This window comes from Panicum virgatum, chromosome 1K (assembly GCF_016808335.1).
Source record: "Panicum virgatum strain AP13 chromosome 1K, P.virgatum_v5, whole genome shotgun sequence".
NCBI lineage: Eukaryota > Viridiplantae > Streptophyta > Magnoliopsida > Poales > Poaceae > Panicum > Panicum virgatum.
The window spans coordinates 43,443,152-43,461,810 of NC_053136.1; the positions used below are offsets into that span (position 1 = coordinate 43,443,152).

General features: G+C 45.0%; 1 protein-coding gene and 1 pseudogene across 1 annotated transcript; one reads left to right on the forward strand and one right to left on the reverse strand.

Annotated features, from left to right (window-relative positions):
• The first annotated feature begins 256 nt into the window (after nt 1-256).
• On the forward strand, nt 257-3,198 carry LOC120710491 (salutaridine reductase-like). Its single transcript, XM_039996168.1, has 5 exons — nt 257-419; nt 556-799; nt 921-986; nt 1,659-1,853; nt 1,995-3,198. Exons 1-5 carry the CDS (start codon nt 391-393, stop codon nt 2,379-2,381), a joined length of 921 nt encoding a protein of 306 aa, XP_039852102.1. The 5' UTR covers nt 257-390; the 3' UTR covers nt 2,382-3,198.
• On the reverse strand, nt 2,588-4,251 carry LOC120710514 (annotated as a pseudogene).
• Nucleotides 4,252-18,659: the final 14,408 nt, after the last annotated feature.

The window sequence follows — 18,659 nt, forward strand, 5'->3', positions numbered from 1 at the left end:
ACAAAATTAATCTCTCCCCTCCCTTTCGTCAAACCTTTTGGCCTGATAAGTGGAACATTCTGTAAGGGGTAGAGTGAGTCTAATCTTGGTGAGAAATGTTTCAAATGTTTCAATTTTTATACATAATAAATAATATATAGAATATGAAAGCGATGTGTTGGTCAAGAATATGAAAGCGATACGACCTTTGTACCAGTGACGAGAGGGGTGGCCTCAAACAGACAAGCAGAGGCTGCAACAAGCATGCAGACCACCGGCGCTATATATGCGGACTGGATACTCCAAAGCTCAGCGACCCAACTCGTGTCTCCATTCTCTCTAATCTACGGCTCACCTGACTACTTACACCATCTTGCGCGAGAGAATCAGCTCCCCGTTCATCCGTTGCACATGGAAGGAAACACAGGCAACCAATCTGAGTGAGCATCAAACCTCTTTGGCAGTAGTACTATAAGCAACGTCTAATTCATCTATAGATCTTTCCATTATCAAAAATAAATAAATCTTTCACATGGCATCCATGGTACTAATGTCACTTTTTTCTTTGTTTTATAGGGTTGCCGTGGTTACAGGAGGGAACAGAGGAATTGGGCTGGAAATATGCAGGCAACTCGCTTCCAATGGAGTCACGGTGGTACTGACGGCGAGGGAGGAGAAGAGGGGCGCCGAAGCAGTCAGCATCCTTGGCTCGCTTGGGCTGCCCAACGTTGCGTTTCATCAACTGGACATCAGCGATCCATCGAGCGCTCTACGCTTAGCTGATTTTGTCAAAGAGAAGTTTGGCAAGCTGGATATATTGGTATGGGCGTATGGTTTCGCTTTCTTGTACTGCAACTGCAACCTATGCTTAGTAGTAGTACTATATTTCTTACATGATTTTAGCTTGCATTACTGGTGCTTGTCGGCTTCATGCTTTACAGGTCAACAATGCAGCAATTGATGGGACGATAAGTGAGGTTGGCAACCCCGAAACTTTCCGGCAAGAGGTTAGTTGACCAGTAACTTCCTGAAGAGAAACGGGTAGGCTACGCTAGCATCACTACCGCATATACCTAAGATACTTGCGAGTAGAAGATCATAGATCGTTACCACTAGACGCGCAGCGCAGCGGAAGAAGTCGCGCGTCGATGTAGAGGAAGTAGTCGATCACGTCCCACGAACCGAGCTCCTCGTACTTGATCCCAGCAGCCGATCAGCGCAGCAGTCGCAGCAGCGCCTCCACGGAGTCCACACGTACGGGGATGAAACGCCGGGCATCGGTGTGCTAGCACCGCACGCACGGCATGGGCGGCGGCCGAGAGAGAGGGAGGGGCGGCGGCTAGGAGGTGGCGCGGCTCACCGGGGGTATCGCCCCCCTAGCCCCTCCCTCGTATATATAGAGCGTACTAATGAGCTTCTATCTCATAGGCCCATTAGTAACCCTAATCCCTCTTGGATCAATATCCTCTTGGGCCTTTAAACCGTATTGTGATGATGGGCTCTTGGGCATATCACCAACACTTCGCAGCACGCATTCCTCAAACTGAGTTTTAGTGTACATATTTACAAAGAAAAAAGACTGAATTTTACTACCAGAGAGTAGTATCTTTCTTCAGTTTTGGAAAAAGAAAAAAAACTAACTGTAAAAGAAACAATTTTTTTTTGTTGCGTGGAAACAGGTCGCAGGAATGGATCTCGTGGAAAAGATTGGTAGAATCAGAAAGCACATCAGGGAGCCTTACAAACAAGCAGAGGAGTGCTTAAGGACCAACTACCATGGGACCAAAGCTGTCACAAAAGCATTGCTTCCTCTCCTACATTCCTCATCCAATGGAAGAATTGTTAACATATCATCTCGCTATGGACTACTCAGGGTAACTACCTACATGGAATAGCATATAGTTATTTTACTACTCATCTTTAAAATATAATCAAAATTTCAACATTTTTATTTGCAAAAGAGGATAGGTTCAAAACATTGCAGAAATAACAATAATATCTCCATCCTGCTCCAGTTTTTCAGTGGAGAGGAACGCAAACAGGAGCTCAACGACATCGACAAATTGTCTGAACAGAGACTGGATGAGCTGTCAGAATTGTTCCTCAGGGACTTCAAGGATGGCCAACTGGCGCATCGCGGGTGGCCTGCGGAAGGAGGGTATATTGCATACAAAGTGTCCAAGGCTCTCATGAATGCTTACTCCAGGATCCTTGCAAAGGAGCATCCATCGTTGTGTATCAATTGCGTGCATCCTGGTTTTGTCCAAACAGACATGAGCTTCCAAGTTGGAGATCTGACAGTCGAGGAGGGCGCGAGGGGAGCGCTCTTGATGGCGCTGACGCCAAAGGGAGGCATGACTGGTGGGTACTTGAACCGCACAGAGGTCGTGCCATTCATTTAATATGCTTGCAGCTATGACTGCGGATCAATGCTGGTAAATTTTAGTCTCCCTCTTAAAGAAGTAAAGATATTCAGAAATAGTGTAAAAGTCTGAGATTACATTCTTTATCTAAAAGATAACAAAAAAAAGGCTGCTGGTAAGCCTCTTCTTTTTCTTCCTTCCCTTTCATGGGATGTCAAGAAAAACTTTGTGCAATGGACTAGGAATGAAGAAGAATGTTAACACCAGTACTCTCATTTCATAGTCATGAATGAATCCAGACCTCATACAGGGGGGAAAAAACGTGCATGTGTTACAATCACAGACTGACAAAAACCAAGCTGTCAGAGGCAGAACAAGAGAAGGCGAGGAAGAATAACATATATTTGCAAACTACTAGCTGAAAATTGCAGGGATCGTGTATAAAGATATATGGTTCTATTTTTTCTTTGCTTCACTGGTAACGGTTGTTCTATGCCCGCTTGTGGGGGAGGCGCTTCCTACTCTGCCTCCCCTGCATCCGCCGGCGGCTCCGGCGCAGCCTCCGTGGCCTCGTTCTTCTTCTGCGCCGTCTGGATGAGGTGGTTGTAGCTGCCCTTCTCCTTGAACAGCTGCGAGAAATGGATCTTGCAGTAGAGGATGCCGTTGAGCGCGGCGTAGGAGGAGGTGGTCAGGATGCAGCCCCCGTGCGAGCACTTGAAGCAGCTCTTGTGGTACGACTCGCCTTCCAACGTCATCTGAACAAGAAGATCAAGCGCGTTGAGATTATTAGCTGTTCTGATTTGTTTTTTTAAACAAGCTGTTCTGATTTGATCAGGTAAATTAGATTATTTTAACAGATCTGTTGACAGCCTGATATCATGTGCTGCTTTGTCAGTCACCGAACAGCATTCCTGTTACCTTCTCCAATGGATACACAGTTTTTTGGCAGGCTGCGCATTTATCTTGAGTTCCAGAGAATGCAGACGACAGCTTGCTCGGTGCTTTTGCCTGCTGGAAAAGGAAAAATCAATTTCGCAGTGTAAAAACCATTCAATTACTATTGATGCTGAGAGCCTAGCTAAGACCAGAAATGATTTTAGAACTCCTGAAATTTGGATCATCAGTGAAAGCATATTTGCGGAACCGTACCTGGTCGTTCTTGTTTGAAGATGCACCACCTGAATTTCAGAGGGGAAAAAAGGATCAGAACGCTTGAGAAAGTACTCTATTGTCACGTTGCATTGAAAATTTTCTGATGTCTGTTACGGCATTACCTTGGAATTTCTTGGAGAATGTCCCTGTCTCCTTGAAGAGCTGCTCAAAGTGGGTCTTGCAGTACAGCACACCATCCATGGAAGAGTAGCTGCTAATCTATAGGGGATGCAAACGTACGTTTTTTTTCAAATCAAATTAAATAAAAAGAAGGAAAAAAGAGAGAAAGATTCCTTCCCAATGCAAAATGTAGGACGAAGTTTGATTGGGCCGTGCACACGTACCGAGAGGGTGCCCTTGCAGTGGCTGCACTTGAAGCATGTCTTGTGGTAGGAGACCCCGTCGGCGGTGAGGAGGTCGATGAAGTGCACCGTCTTGTCGCAGGTTTTGCACTTGTCCTGCGTGCCGGTGAAAGACATGGCGGCCTATCTGCCAACACGCCGGCCTGTGCAAAGCCTCTCTCTTATCGCGCTCTCTCTCTCTCTAGCTCGCTCGCTCCCTGGCTTGCTTCCCGTGTCTGAGGCGCGCGCGTGCCCCGGCCGGCCGGCGACGGGCAAATTAAGGAACGGCGCGGGTGGAGGAGATCGAGAGGTTCGCTCGATTCGGGTCACGAAGCAAGCAAACGTCTCGCGGGCGAGATGGATGCTATAAAGGACAGGGCGGGCGTGAGCCGCGGAGCAAAGGTAGGAGGTGCGAGCGGCTGCGAACCGCGGGGACGAGGTCATGCCAAGCCTCTTCTTTTTTAGCTTGGGGCGACGGCCTCGTGCCAAGCCTCCATGCATGCCAACCTGCGGCTCGTCCCCCGTTTACTTCTCCTATTCTCCAGGGCGTGTTGTCTGGACGGACGAGACGCTCCTTCTTCTTCATTGTAGGGGAAGAAGGTGTGCGAGCCACGACCACGAAGACGACGTGGTGGGATCGATGTTCTCCCGTCCCCGCTGCCACCGGCCGGTCGTGTCAGGCAGTTCTTCCCCGTTTCAATAGTTGGCAGCAAAAAATGGGAGAACGTTGGGCCGAGCAGTGCGGTCCAGAAATTATGAGATAGCCCTTACAGCCCAGCACAGCACCAGTAGACCCCTATGGGCCGCAAACTCATGGTTTTTTCTTGGATTTCCGGGCCATCTCACGGGCCACAGCATCGAGGTCAATACTGTCACATCGAATATTCGATGCCAATTTGAATGTTCAAATATTAATCTAATATTAAAAATAATTATATAAATTATAGTTAGAGTTCTAGATGATTAGTGACATAATGAAATTAATGAAATAATAAAATAATGAAATTAATAAAATTAATGAAAGCAAAATTGTCTATTGATATCATAATGAAATTAATAAAATTAAATATAGTGAAAAATGACTGTAAAACTAATTGTAAATGAAAATTTTTATATTTTCTAAAAATAGAAGCGGTCAGAATCGATATCATAATACAAAAAAGATCTCGGTCATTGTCTGAAGAATACTATTTTCGATCCAATAAGAAACCACTTGTTAGCAAAAAAGAGTGTGACGTTTAGATAAGAGATATCTACGGATCTACCTGAAAAGTAAACGAGATAGAGCAGAAGGAAGAGACACCGACTACAACCAAAGCACGAAGCGTATCGACTTGAGTGTGAGCGAAGATCTTTACGTTAGTTAATCATTATCTAATCCTCGTACAAGAACTTTCCGTGATAAAAATGGCCTATCTTCTGATCAGTACGTACTGCAAATTGCTAATACTTTATTTACCAATGCTAGGCAATTAAACAGCCACGTTTATTTGCCCCTCGTAACCGACAGCTTGGTGGCTTTGGTCTACGTAACTGTAAGTAACAGTTGTGTAACTTTCTAGTAGGAGCCTTTTGGGTCGTCCATTTGTAAGCCAAAGTCGTTGAAAAACTTCTGTGGACGGGTAAAACTGACCTGTCTGGCTAGTACCTGGTCACTGTTCTGTGACTCGGCGAGAGGTACATACCACCCGGTACTTTTGTAAGTACGCCAATGTGGTCGGTATATGGACAAAGGTGAAATCCTTTTCTTTGACGTGGAGGGAGCAAGAGAAGTATATTGGGCTCGGTTGAATCACCGGCCAGCGACTGGAAGCAGCATGCTCGTACCACGGTCTTGTTTGGCAGAGCTTCGAGCAGCTTCTAGGCTGAATTCAGAAAAATCTCTGCTTAACAGTTCTCTAAGAAAAATAATTTTACGCTGATTCTGTAGAATGGTTCTCTAAAATGAATTAAGGAGCGAGCTGAGAGCTGAAAAACGTAGCTTACCCTAATTCACTTCTCACACTGAATTTGTTTCTCATAAAATTAATCATAGAGAACCACTTTCATCTAGTGAACCACTTTTCTCGAAGAATCAGCTCTCATAGACAATCAGAATCAGTTGTAACTCTACCAAACCGAGCCTACATCTTTCTGAAGAGCAGATCGCAGATGAGGGGGGGGGGGGGGGAAAGATACCGTTAGTCGAACCATCTTTGTGCAGAACAGAACGCCGCAGTATGGTCTGTTCAGTTTGCATTAGGAAATAGAAATCAAACAAATTGGCTGACTTGTGAAGTTGTACGTGATGCTCCATCTCAAGAACATAATAATGTTGTTTCCCAGTGATGTGAATGAATAAGCGCACCGATCGAGATCGTAGTACCTCCTCCCACTACCAGATCGATGACTATTCTATCCAGCATGCATGACAGCATGACAAGAATCGAATCACTCCTCCTCACCTCATTAACAACTCCCATTTGGGCGTGTTTAGGTAGAGCCTGCAATTCCAAAGTCCGATTGGTACTGCACCGGTCAGCGTCGCAGTTGTTGTTGCGTACCAACCCAGCCGTCCGGTTCCGGTACTAGGTATATACAAAACGGTTACAGCCAAGGAAGAAAGCGAGATGCGTGCGTGGACACGTCCGAGTCATGCATGCACGCTCTCTATTCGGTCTACATCTTTTGCGACGGTTGGATGCGCTGCCATTTTCATCGAGTTGTGCAGTAACTTCAGAAACATTGGCCGGACAGGAAACACGCAAGTCAGATGGGGTGTGTTTAGATCCCAACCCCCCAAATCCAAATTTTCCATCACATCAAAATCACATCGAAACATTAAATATAGCAAATGACCCATGCATGGAGTACTAAATGTAGGTAAATAAAAAAATTAATTGCATAGTTTTGATGTACGTTGCGAGACGAATCTTTTGAGTCTAGTTAGGTCATAGTAGGACAATATTTACCACAAATAAATGAAAAGTGCTACAGTGTGCTATAGTGTCCGATGTGACTTTTTCTCCCACCTTTTCAAGGATCTAAACGCACCCATGGAACAGGCAAAGTGTCACCATGCAGATCACAAGGACCTTACCAGGGAGGAGAGCTTCAAGGCATGGGGTGTGTTTAGATCCGCGAAAATTTGGTAGAAAATGTTACATCAGACACTGTAGCATACTGTAGTATTTTTCGTTTATTTGTGGTAAATATTGTCCTATTATAGGCTAACTAGGCTCAAAAGATTTGTCTCGCAACGTACATCAAAACTATGCAATTAGTTTTTTTTATTTATCTATATTTAGTACTACATGCATATGTCATTTGCTATATTTAATGTTTCTATGTAATTTCGATGTGATGGAAAGTTTGGAAAATTGGTAGGAAATGAACACAGCCATGGTCGTATTGATGCTGGTCCAGGACTCCAGGCCCTGCAGCACGACTCGAGATGGAGTTGCTGATTTCGGAGGCAACACGGCCTAGCTGCTGCTAGCCTTCTACAGCAGGAGTCCTACTCCGTCCTGCCTCTGTCCATCCTCACGTCGCCATGGGTCGAGGTCGATGGATCAAGTCTGAAGTGCACTGCTAGCTGGGCCACACGACGGACGGATCGTCGCCAATAATTGATGTTTTTAGCACGTAGCTACACTAAAAAAATCACTCGCATTGGTTTCTCCTCTTCAATGAGTGTGGTTCGAGACCGTACCTCCGTTGACGGTGAGACAACACGCAACTCTGAAGTTTGTCGCTCGTTTTAGCTGTGCTTCCGACTCCTTAAGACGCCCCAATCATCGGCTACAGTCGTGAAGGACCGGCATGGCGGCTCCGTAATGAGGTTTGCCCGTCCGTGCATGTGCATTTCAGGCGAGGCGACTGGCCTGCACCCACAATCTTCTTTTTCCACCGTTTTAAAAAATCTTTTTTTTCATGGAATATGGGCAAGTAGTGCATCCACTCGTCCAAGCAAGAAGTGCAGGGTTTGTACAGGAGAAATTAAAAGGCAAAACTGTAGTTGACTGTGACTGCGAGAAGGCCATTGCAGCTTGACTACCACCTACTGACGCAACCCAAACAGTACCATAGATCATCGACGAGAGCTAATTAGACAAGGACTTCTAGAAGACCACAAGAAGTATGTGCACTTTTCTCCACCCCAAAAAAACATTATTTGTACTAGTTGTACGTACTGACCAATAATCATGGCTGGAGTTTTAGCAACTGATTATGCTTAAGGCAAATGGTTTTTATTCCATTATCTAAAAAAATACTGGACAAGTACTGTATATATCGATCTATAATCGTTCCGCATTGTATACTAGCTAATAACCAGTTACTAGCGGTCAACTTGAGATTGTTTTCTCCTCTTGCTCACGAAAGGCATGCTACTAGCTAATCTGCACGGTCATGAACGACGTAATAGCACCTTGTCCATAAGCTTACATTAAGTTTAACCACCAATCAGCATACTAATCCAACAACCCGCTTCGCAATTTGTCGTCGTCTTAGGCGAGAAATTTTCCTACATTTGCTCATGAGAGGCATGCATCTCTGAATGCAGTAGTTAATTTATTTAAAAAATAGTTACAATTTCCATAGAGAAATGCCCATTGGTTAAACAATGCGCGGCACTTAATCCACGAGCTTATTATTATTAACTTCAGGCATACCAGTCAGTAGATCCAACAGCTTCACGGTTCGTCGCTTTCCCGGCCCCTCCCAGTTTATATGCCGTCAAAACCTAACATGCATGCCGGAGAAAAGATTCGTGGGTCTCGATCCGAACCGATGGCACCAGTATTCCGCTGTGTTTTCTTGCTCCGGTTTGCATGCTGCATTTGCAAGCTTTTTTTTTCTGTTTGCTCTCTATCGTGTGGACATGACCTCACTCTACATAGAGAAAAGGATGCTGGTATGTGTGACGGAACCGCCAAATTAAAACTCTAATTAAGCGTAATGGCCGTCATTTGAATACATCGGGCGCATTAACTTAACGGCTTAATTTGGCGATCCTTTCTCAACCACGGCCCGATCGAAACAACACCGGTAGTCCCACACGATGGTGGGCGCAGATGGTACAAGCACAACATAAAACCTTGAAATTATACAATGATGCGTGAAAGAACTATAAGTTTACAAACCGAGTTTTCCAATACAAAGTTAATTTACATAAGTTGGAACCCTCACAAACTTACAACTGGAGGACTAAAGTTAAAACTTGAAAAGAAATTTCACTAAAACAAACTACCCTACACTGCTGCCCACTCTCAGCCTAACAACACCGGTCAGACCGGTTAGGAGAACCAGTCAGACCGGAGTGCATGCACCTGCCCAAAGGATACCGGTCAGACCGGTCCACCAGACCGGTCAGACCGGTCCCGACAAAACAGATAGGCTGAACACTCCGCCCTCGAGTGTGCAACCCGTCAAACCCCTAATCTAAGGGTCTCGCTCCACGACCTGCCACCCCTCCGCATCCCGGCGGATGAACTTGACGCAACAGGGGCAGAAGTCGACGTCCTGGGGTCCTGAAATAATAATGGTGGCGACAAACCCTGAGTATTCTAATACTCAGCAAGGCTTACCCGACCAGTGGGTATAACTTAACCCACATATCTAGACATGCACGGCCTTTGGCTGGTGGTTTGCTTTGCAGAAAAAGCAACTAGAGGTGTATCCTTATTTTCCATGTTTTAGCCTCATACTTTAGATAGATAGACTCTTACTAATGTTTGCCTATCTAAACACCCAAGTTGGGGCATACAAATTAAGATTCAGAAAAGTATCCATTTTTATGTTTCTAATATTCTATCTCATTTGCTACGGTGTGACAAAGAGACCAAGACCCTCATATCCGTGAGACACGGCGAATCGATTCGATTTAACCTTGCAAGGTGGACCTAACCAACACGACACGTATTGGCCCCGTCGGACTATACATGCCAACCATTCCCCTCCCTGCCTCGAACTACAGAACCGCCCCACCTGCATATAGTCAGTCAAGCCCTACGAGAGATCACCAAAAGTAAACTTATGCATCCCATTTCTCCGCGGCCACTCGACTCGCCCTAAGGGGTGGGTAGAAGTTCTGTACTTTCGAAACAAGGCAGTACTCGGCTTACCGGTTTCGACTACCTCCTACTCCCGGCATATGGTTAGTACAATTCAATCCCCGATCAGCACTGCCACAACGACCGGTCCTCAATCGACACGGACGGGGCTAAGACACCCAGGAACCCTGTCCTGCTGCCACCTAACATCATCATTCCCGCCCGGTCTCACATTTCCATATCCATTTCAATCCAAGTCAAATACTGAAGTACAAAGATAATAATGTATCTCGCGAGTAACCGGCAATTACTCGGCTTCTAAAGCTTTCCTATATCTCGCGAGTGACAAGAGTCACTCGACTTCTATCGCGACTATTAAGCATAGCACTACTATCGTCCTATACATACTAGTATAACTCAGGGAATCCTAGGGAATCATGCAACTAAGGTTCCAAACAATTCCTACACTTAATGCACAAGTAATAGAACATATACATAGGCGTCATAATTTAAAATAGATGGATGTGCACCGGGGCTTGCCTTGTGCCTGCTGCTCAGTACTGGGGTTAGCCGGGCCTTGGGCCGGCTCCACGCGAACCTCCTGCTGTGGAGCTTGCCCCTGGGACTCCTGTGGCTCCGCAACCACCTCGAATACGATCTCCTCCGCCGCGGCTACTACACGTATGCATATGCATATGACATGAGAATGCATGCATGAGTTTATATAAAAAAAATATATAAGTAAGAATAAACCAAACTAATTCTTAACAATCTGCCAACTAACCCTAACTGCACCCCCTCAGCTCAGCTATCACCGGTCAGACCGGTCCCCAATACCGATCAGACCGGTCCCCTGTGGCAGCCCCGCCCGACATAAACCGGCTTAAGTGCGCTAACCATCATCAAAACGACAATCAGGGTTAACATGCACTTAAAACGGAGCAATCCGGCAGTGCTGTCGGGTAAAATTCCCGATAAAACCACTTAAACCTGGATCGAACAAAGCAGCATAACTCACACGAAGGCGAGTCCAGAGAAAACAACACCTCACAATATATTACAACACATAGAGTTTAACATGACTTCAGGATTACAAACCAAGTTCCAGATTTAACGAAGTACTTTCCAAAGCCAACACATAAGAAGTTCAACAGAGTCCTTTATTTTAACGGAAAGTACACAAGAGAACTAACGACGAAAGGGGTGTCACGATGAAGCCCGATTCATGACATCACTCGCTCTTGTCATCGTTGGCCGGGGACGGATCCCACTCCACGGACCAACCAGGCGGAAGGGTGCAAGGCCAGGTCAAGCTGGCAATCATGTCCTCAAAAGTATTTCCTGAAACAAAAAGAGCCACAAGCAAGGCTGAGTATTCTAATACTCAGCAAGGCTTACCCGACTGAGGGTATACTTAGCCCTTTAACTAGACATGCAAGGCTTTTGGCTTGAGGGGTTTGTTTTGCCGATAAGCAGTACAGAGTAGATCCTTAGTCTTAGGTTTTAGCTTTCTGGTTCTAGTTCAGTTAACCACTCTAGGTGAGCATCTATCCAATAGCATACATGGTGGGAACAATTATTTTTCATCAATCAACCATATTCATCATCATCATCTTTCACTTCTTACTCTATGTAGCAGAAGGGTTAAGCAGTCTCAATAACCGGTGAGAAACGGACGATTCGAATCGGATTTGTTAACCTGGCCAGGCAGACCTAAACACACGTCACGTGGATACTCACAGAGTCACACGTGCAACATTTCCCTTCAATTCCCGCTTCACGGAACAGGCCCACCGCCCTCAAGTACAGCAGTACGACGACTCTGTACTCGCCATTAGCTAGATGTGAACGAGTTCAAGACGGTGGGAAGGTATGTTCCGGCTGCGGTGCAATCCAGTACTTAAGCTTACCGATTACCATATTCTCGGCATGTGATTAGTACGTTCAAACGCTTAACCACCACTACCACACACTGCGGCCTTATCACTTTTCACTAGACAGACGGGGCATCCCGAGTATCACGACCCCGCCCGTAGACCTTATAGTTGTAGCAAGTAATAAACAACCAACTCCTATAATTTCTCGCGAGTGACAGGAAATCACTCGACTTCTACCGAACCATTAGCATAGCTGACTAGCGACCCATACATACTAGTGTTCAAACATAGGTACTTAGGATCATGCAACTAAGGTTCCAGTCAACTCATGTAACTTAAATGCACACGTAAATAGGAACAATAATAAGTTGCATAATTTAAAATAGAAGGACGTGCTCCGGGGCTTGCCTTCCTGGGCGTAGCTGGATCTGGGCTCTTCCGAACTCGGGTTCGGGTCTTGCGCAGCTTCAGTTAAATTAACTTGAGCTTCACGCTGCACACTCTCGGACTCGGGCACCAGCTCGTATGTTCCGTCAGCGAGAGTGGTAGTATCTATATGAGATGCACAAGGGTGAGTTGTTGTGAAGATATCAACTTATAACTTGCTTCACTAAAAAGTTGTAAATCAAACAAAACCCGAAGTTAAAGAGTGAAACACTTCCATTCATATTTTACTGGGCAATCGTTTATAGAGTAGTAACTCAACATTTCTAACTACGCAAGACAACATGATCAACATCACAAAAGAACTATACTAACTTTACCAAGCATGTTGAAGTGGTTTCCTATAACACGTAAATCACGGTTTGCTAATAAATAAACAACTCAACACATAATTATTAACAAATTCAACAAAAATTACATCAAACATAAGGTAAACAGAACTAGCTATCCTGCAAAAATCATCCCAACACTTGTAGCCAAATAACCAGAACAATTCATGTAATCAGACAACTCCTAGAACAAGATTGAAAAACACAGGTTAGACTAGAGTATAAAACAAACTCAAACTTTAACAGCAGGTCAAAAACGGGATTAGTTAGCTACTGTGAATTTTTCAGGATTTATTATGCACATAAATAAATATGAGAAAATAAACCAAACAGACAACAGATTAGCAAGATTTATTTTTAGTTCCTGATCTAGCCATGAATTGAAGCTCAAACTTCCTGGAAAATCTAAGATACTCTAGAAGAACACTCAGGAATATTTTCAGGATTTATCAAGAACAGAAACTATTTATCATAAATAAAGTCTACTAAACAAGGATTAAATCAAAGAATTAGCTACACATGAGAACTGACCATAAAATTTTTATAGCAACACTAATGTCACATGAACAAACCACCATAAAAATTTCAGAGCATAACAAGGCTTCAAGAAATAATTAAGAAAAAGAATAAACAACTAGCCTTTATGCACCTAGTAATATAAATCTAATTTTCCAGCAAAAAGTTTCAACTATCACCCATCATATTATGATTCTACTGCATAGAGATTTTCATAAGGATTCCAGAACAACTGGGTTTTCTATTTTACGAATTTTCTACGAATTTCTATTGAATTTCAAAGTTTACAGCTAAAAATTACAAAGGAGTCCCTACAGCACTATTCATCTGAGTCACAGTCTATTCAAACAACCCCCTGAACTTCCTTGAATTTTAACCCGAGGTCCTTGGCTGGGGTTTGAAACAGGGGAGCTCCGGGCGGCCGGATTCCGGCGCCTACGGCGGCCGGCGGCGAGGGGGAGTAGGGGGAGGAGCAAGAGGAGGGTGAGAGGGACCTAGGGGTGTCCTTGGTTGGGCGCGGGGTGGCCTGAGGAGGCTCCTCCGCGGAGCAGAAGCTCCGGCGGTGGCAGTTGGAGGCGGCGGCGGCGGTCCAGCGAGCTTGGGCGGCGACGGGTGGGTCGGGGAGCACCAGCGGCGGCCAAGGAAGCTAGCTACGGGGTCATTTGGGCGCGAGGGAGGGTGGAGGAGGGAGCTCCGCGGCGACCTAAGGGACGGCGGCGGTTATGGCGGGCGGCGGTGGTTGTTCCAGGCGAGAGGGGCGGCTGAGCATGGCTCTCGCGATCAGGAGGGGAAAAGGAAGGGTTGGGGACGCCTCTGGGCTCCGAAGGAAGACCCTAGGTGGTCAAGGACGCGAGACGGGTCGAGGCACGGTCGACCGGGCCGTCACGGCGTCGTCGTGGCGGTTCGGCGGCCATCCTCGGTGAGCGCGCCGTGGATTGCGACGCGTGGCGAAGCCGAGAAGCTACGGGAGAAGCCGAGGCGGAGCTGACTGGGGGCGCGGCGAGGGAGCGGCGCGTGGCCGGCGGCCTCGCGCTCGGCCGGCGTCGAACAGGGGAGCGAGAGAGAAAACAGAGAGAGAGTAGAGAGAAAGAGAGAGAGATTAAATTGATTCAAGAATTCAAATTTTTCTCAAAATTTCCTTTTGAAACATGAAAAACTCTGAATACGAACGTTGTAGAGAATTTAAAAACCTACAACTTTTATTTCAGGTAAAAGTTTAAACGAGCAAAGGTTTAAAAGTTAATTTAAATTTTTGAAAACTACAAATCAAATCACTTATCATTGCATGTAAAATTTGCCACTTTTACCCCTAAGGTTCAACTAGACATTGATTATTCTTTTCATGGTGAACATGTTTGTTCATTTTCATATGCCTAATTGCATTGGTGTGTAAATTATTTGAGGTTCCTAACCTAGGCACACATACACACATACACAAACACATACAAACACAGATGTTCTTTTCCAAAAAGAAATGCATAATTTAACTTTCTCTTGTTTATTTAGCATCAAACCACATTTAATATTTCTTGCTTAGCATGTTTAAAACTCTGAGATGTCACAGCCTACCCCCCTTAAAAAGAATCTCGTCCCGAGATTCGAGTAACTAGGCTAAGTGTGGAAGGTGTGTGTACCTTGGAGAGAAGCTAGAAAACCACGGTAATGTTCATTTAGATAGGTTTCAGTTTCCCAAGTGGCTTCTTCTTCCGTGTGATGACTCCACTGGATTTTGTACATTTTAACTACTTTTCTTCTTGTTACCCTTTCTTTCCGATCCAGGACTTTGATAGGATACTCCATATAGGAAAGGTCTGGTTCTACCCGTATATCCTCTTGTTCAACAATCTCCGTGGGAACTCGGACACATTTCTTAAGCTGAGAAACATGGAAGATGTCGTGTATGGTGGATAGTTGTGGAGGAAGTCTCAATCTATAGGCCACGGGTCCACAAATTTCGATGATTTCATAGGGACCAACATACTGGGGAGCTAGTTTTCCTTTCACTCCAAATCTTTGTACACCCCTGGTTGGGGAAACCCGAAGGTATACATGATTTCCAACTTCGAATTGCAAGGGATCTCTTCTTTTGTCGAAATAGCTCTTTTGCCTAGATTGTGCCGCCTTAAGATTTGCTTGAATTACCCTCACTTTTTCTTCTGCCTCAGTTACAAGATCAGGTCCAAATACTACTCGTTCTCCGACTTGCGACCAGCTCAAAGGAGTACGACACCTTCGACCATACAAGGCCTCAAAGGGTGCCATTTTCAAACTTTCTTGATAGCTATTGTTGTACGAGAATTCTGCTAGAGATAAACACTTATCCCAACTCTTGTCAAAGTGAATGACACAAGCCCTCAACATGTCTTCTAAAATTTGGTTTACTCTCTCTGTTTGTCCATCGGTTTGAGGATGATAAGCTGAGCTTCGAATCAGTTTGGTACCAAGAGATGCTTGCAATTGTTCCCAAAAGCGTGCTGTGAATTGAGTACCACGATCAGAAATGATTGTTTTGGGTACGCCATGTAGGCAAACAATGCGATCGAGATAAATCTCGGCATATTTCTTGACCGTATAGGTAGTATGCACTGGAATAAAATGCGCCGTCTTTGTGAGCCTATCCACGATAACCCAAATGGAGTCGTGCTTTTGGGACGTGTTTGGCAATCCAACAATGAAATCCATACCTATGTCTTCCCATTTCCAAGATGGGATAGACAAAGGTTGAAGAGGGCCGGCTACCTTCAAGTGGCTGGCTTTTACTCGCCGACAGGTATCACATTCAGAAACATACTTAGCAATTTCTCTTTTCATCCTAGTCCACCAGAAGTTTTGTCTAAGATCTTGATACATTTTGTTACTGCCTGGATGAATGGAGAACTTGGAAAGGTGTGCCTCATTGAGTATTTGCTTTCGTAGCTCATGATTCTTTGGAACGACTATGCGGCTCTCGAACCATAGAATTCCATTGTGGTCTTGGCGGAAACATTTATATTTTTCCTTCCCCTTGGGAGAGCTTCTGCTTGATGATGTTAATACCTTCATCATGTAGTTGCGCCATGATAATTTGATCGTGGAGGGTTGGTTCAATGGAAATGTGGTTTAAAGTGCCTTGGGGAATCATTTCCAAATTTAGTCTTCTCATTTCAGAGCACAGTGTCTGGTCATAAGATTCCACAGCTAGGCAATTACAATGAGTTTTGCGGCTTAGTGCATCCGCGACTACATTGGCCTTGCCCGGATGGTAGTGCACCTCAAGATCGTAGTCTTTGATTAATTCCAACCATCTTCTTTGTCTCATATTTAGATCAGCTTGAGTGAAGATATATTTGAGACTCTTATGATCTGTGTAGATATTGCAATGAGTGCCCATAAGATAGTGTCTCCAAATCTTTAGAGCATGAATGACGGCTGCTAACTCGAGGTCATGAGTAGGATAGTTCTGCTCATGTGGCCGAAGAGATCGTGAAGCATAGGCAATGACTCTATTGTCTTGCATGAGCACACAACCAAGACCCGTACCCGACGCGTCACAATACATGTCAAAGGGCTTGGCATTATCAGGTTGAGCTAGGACAGGGGCCTTAGTCAGCAACTCCCTTAGAGTGTGGAAAGCTTTCTCACATCTTTCATCCCAGACAAATTTGATTCCTTTCTTCAATAGTTCGGTCATAGGCTTAGCAATTTTTGAAAAGTCCGGAATGAAACGACGATAATATCCAGCTAGCCCAAGAAAACTGCGAATCTGATGAACGGAAGCAGGAGATTTCCAGTCCATCACTTCTTGCACCTTACTAGGATCAACGGCTATGCCTTCACTGGATATAGTATGACCCAAAAATTTCACCCTGTCTAACCAGAATTCACATTTGGAAAACTTAGCGTACAACTGATGATCTCTAAGACGTTGAAGAACGATGCGCAAGTGTTTGGCATGGTCCTCCTCATTCTTGGAATAAACAAGGATGTCGTCAATGAAAACCACGACAAACTTGTCAAGATCAGGCATGAACACCGAATTCATAAGGTACATGAAATAGGCAGGTGCATTTGTGAGGCCAAAGGACATGACTAAATATTCATATAGTCCATATCTTGTAGAGAAGGCGGTTTTAGGAATATCACAGGGTCGGATTTTGATCTGATGATATCCAGAGCGAAGATCCAACTTTGAAAACACCCTAGCTCCAGCCAATTGATCAAATAAAACATCAATGCGGGGGAGAGGATATTTATTTTTGATTGTCACCGCATTGAGAGGCCGGTAGTCCACACACAACCTCAAACTATCATCTTTTTTCTTCACAAATAGGGCCGGACAACCCCAAGGTGATGCACTAGGGCGAATGAAACCTTTGTCAAGAAGTTCTTGAAGTTGAATCTTTAATTCGGCCAATTCCTTAGGTGGCATTCTATAGGACCTCTTTGAAATAGGTGCAGTGCCTGGTTGCAACTCAATAACAAATTCTATGTCCCTATCCGGTGGCATTCCTGGCAAGTCATCCGGAAAAACATCGGCAAACTCGCATACCACTGGGATTTCTTCTAATCTGGATCCGCTCATGGCATATGCACAAGAATTTGTGCACTCTGGGGAGGGTAAATAAAGAGTAGTGGCTCCTTGGGTTGGAGAGTTTATTTCAACGGCTCGGGAAGGAATATCTAGTGTTACTCCATGTCGAGTCATCCAATCCATTCCCAAAATAACATCCAAACCTTCCAGTCCTAAGATGACAAGATCACTGTTGATGATTTTACTACCCAGCTTGATTGGCACAAGGCGTATCATTTGATTAGAAGCAACTTTACCACCGGGTGTTGATATCATGTATGATCCCTTCGTATGACAGAAATCAAATCCCATTTTTGCACCAAATTTTGCACTAATGAAACTATGTGATGCACCGGTATCAAATAATATCACTGTAGGCTTGTGATGGATAGAAAATGTACCCGTCATTACTGGCGCTCCTTCCGGCAGTTCTGCAAGAGTGGTGAAGTTGACCCGACCTTGCTTGACCTGAATAGTCTGCCTTCTTCCCTTGTTCTGGTTGCTTTGAGTAGACCCTTGACCCTGGTTTTGTTTCTTAGGCTGCGGACACTCTCGGGCAAAATGAGTTGAACTCCCACAGTTGAAACAACGATTTTTATCGCCTAGACGGGCTGGTGGTGGGGCAAATGGTCTAGGACCAGTTAGCTGAGGAACAGGAGGTCGCATCTCACCCTGTTGTTGCGGCGGCCTAAAAACCCAACGCCCTGGCTGAGGGGCCTTCTGAGGAATTTTAGGAGAAACATTCTGCACGAAACGATACCTCGGTGACTGAGCACTCGAGGGTCCAGGTGGAGCCTTCCACTTTTTCTCAGCACGATGAGCCACAATGCAATCCTCTTGGGTAATTGCCAGATTAACCAACTCATTGTATGTATCGACTTTAATGGGGTTCAGACGTTCTTTGAGTTTAGTATTGAGTCCTCTGCGGAAGCGGTCACGCTTCTTAACATCTGTGTCAGCGTGATAGCCCGCGTACTGACAAAGACCATTGAAAGCTTGGGCATATTGGATAACCGTACGAGTCCCTTGAGTAAGAGACAGGAACTCATTCAGTTTCCTTTCCATAAGACCCTCTGG

Excerpts from the sequence above, each read along its gene's own strand:
- LOC120710491 (XM_039996168.1), top strand. The coding sequence starts at position 391 with ATGGAAGGAAACACAGGCAACCAATCTGA. Across the intron at positions 987-1,658 it reads CCGAAACTTTCCGGCAAGAG|GTCGCAGGAATGGATCTCGT; the intron begins GTTAGTTGACCA and ends GCGTGGAAACAG. Across the intron at positions 1,854-1,994 it reads CTCGCTATGGACTACTCAGG|TTTTTCAGTGGAGAGGAACG; the intron begins GTAACTACCTAC and ends ATCCTGCTCCAG.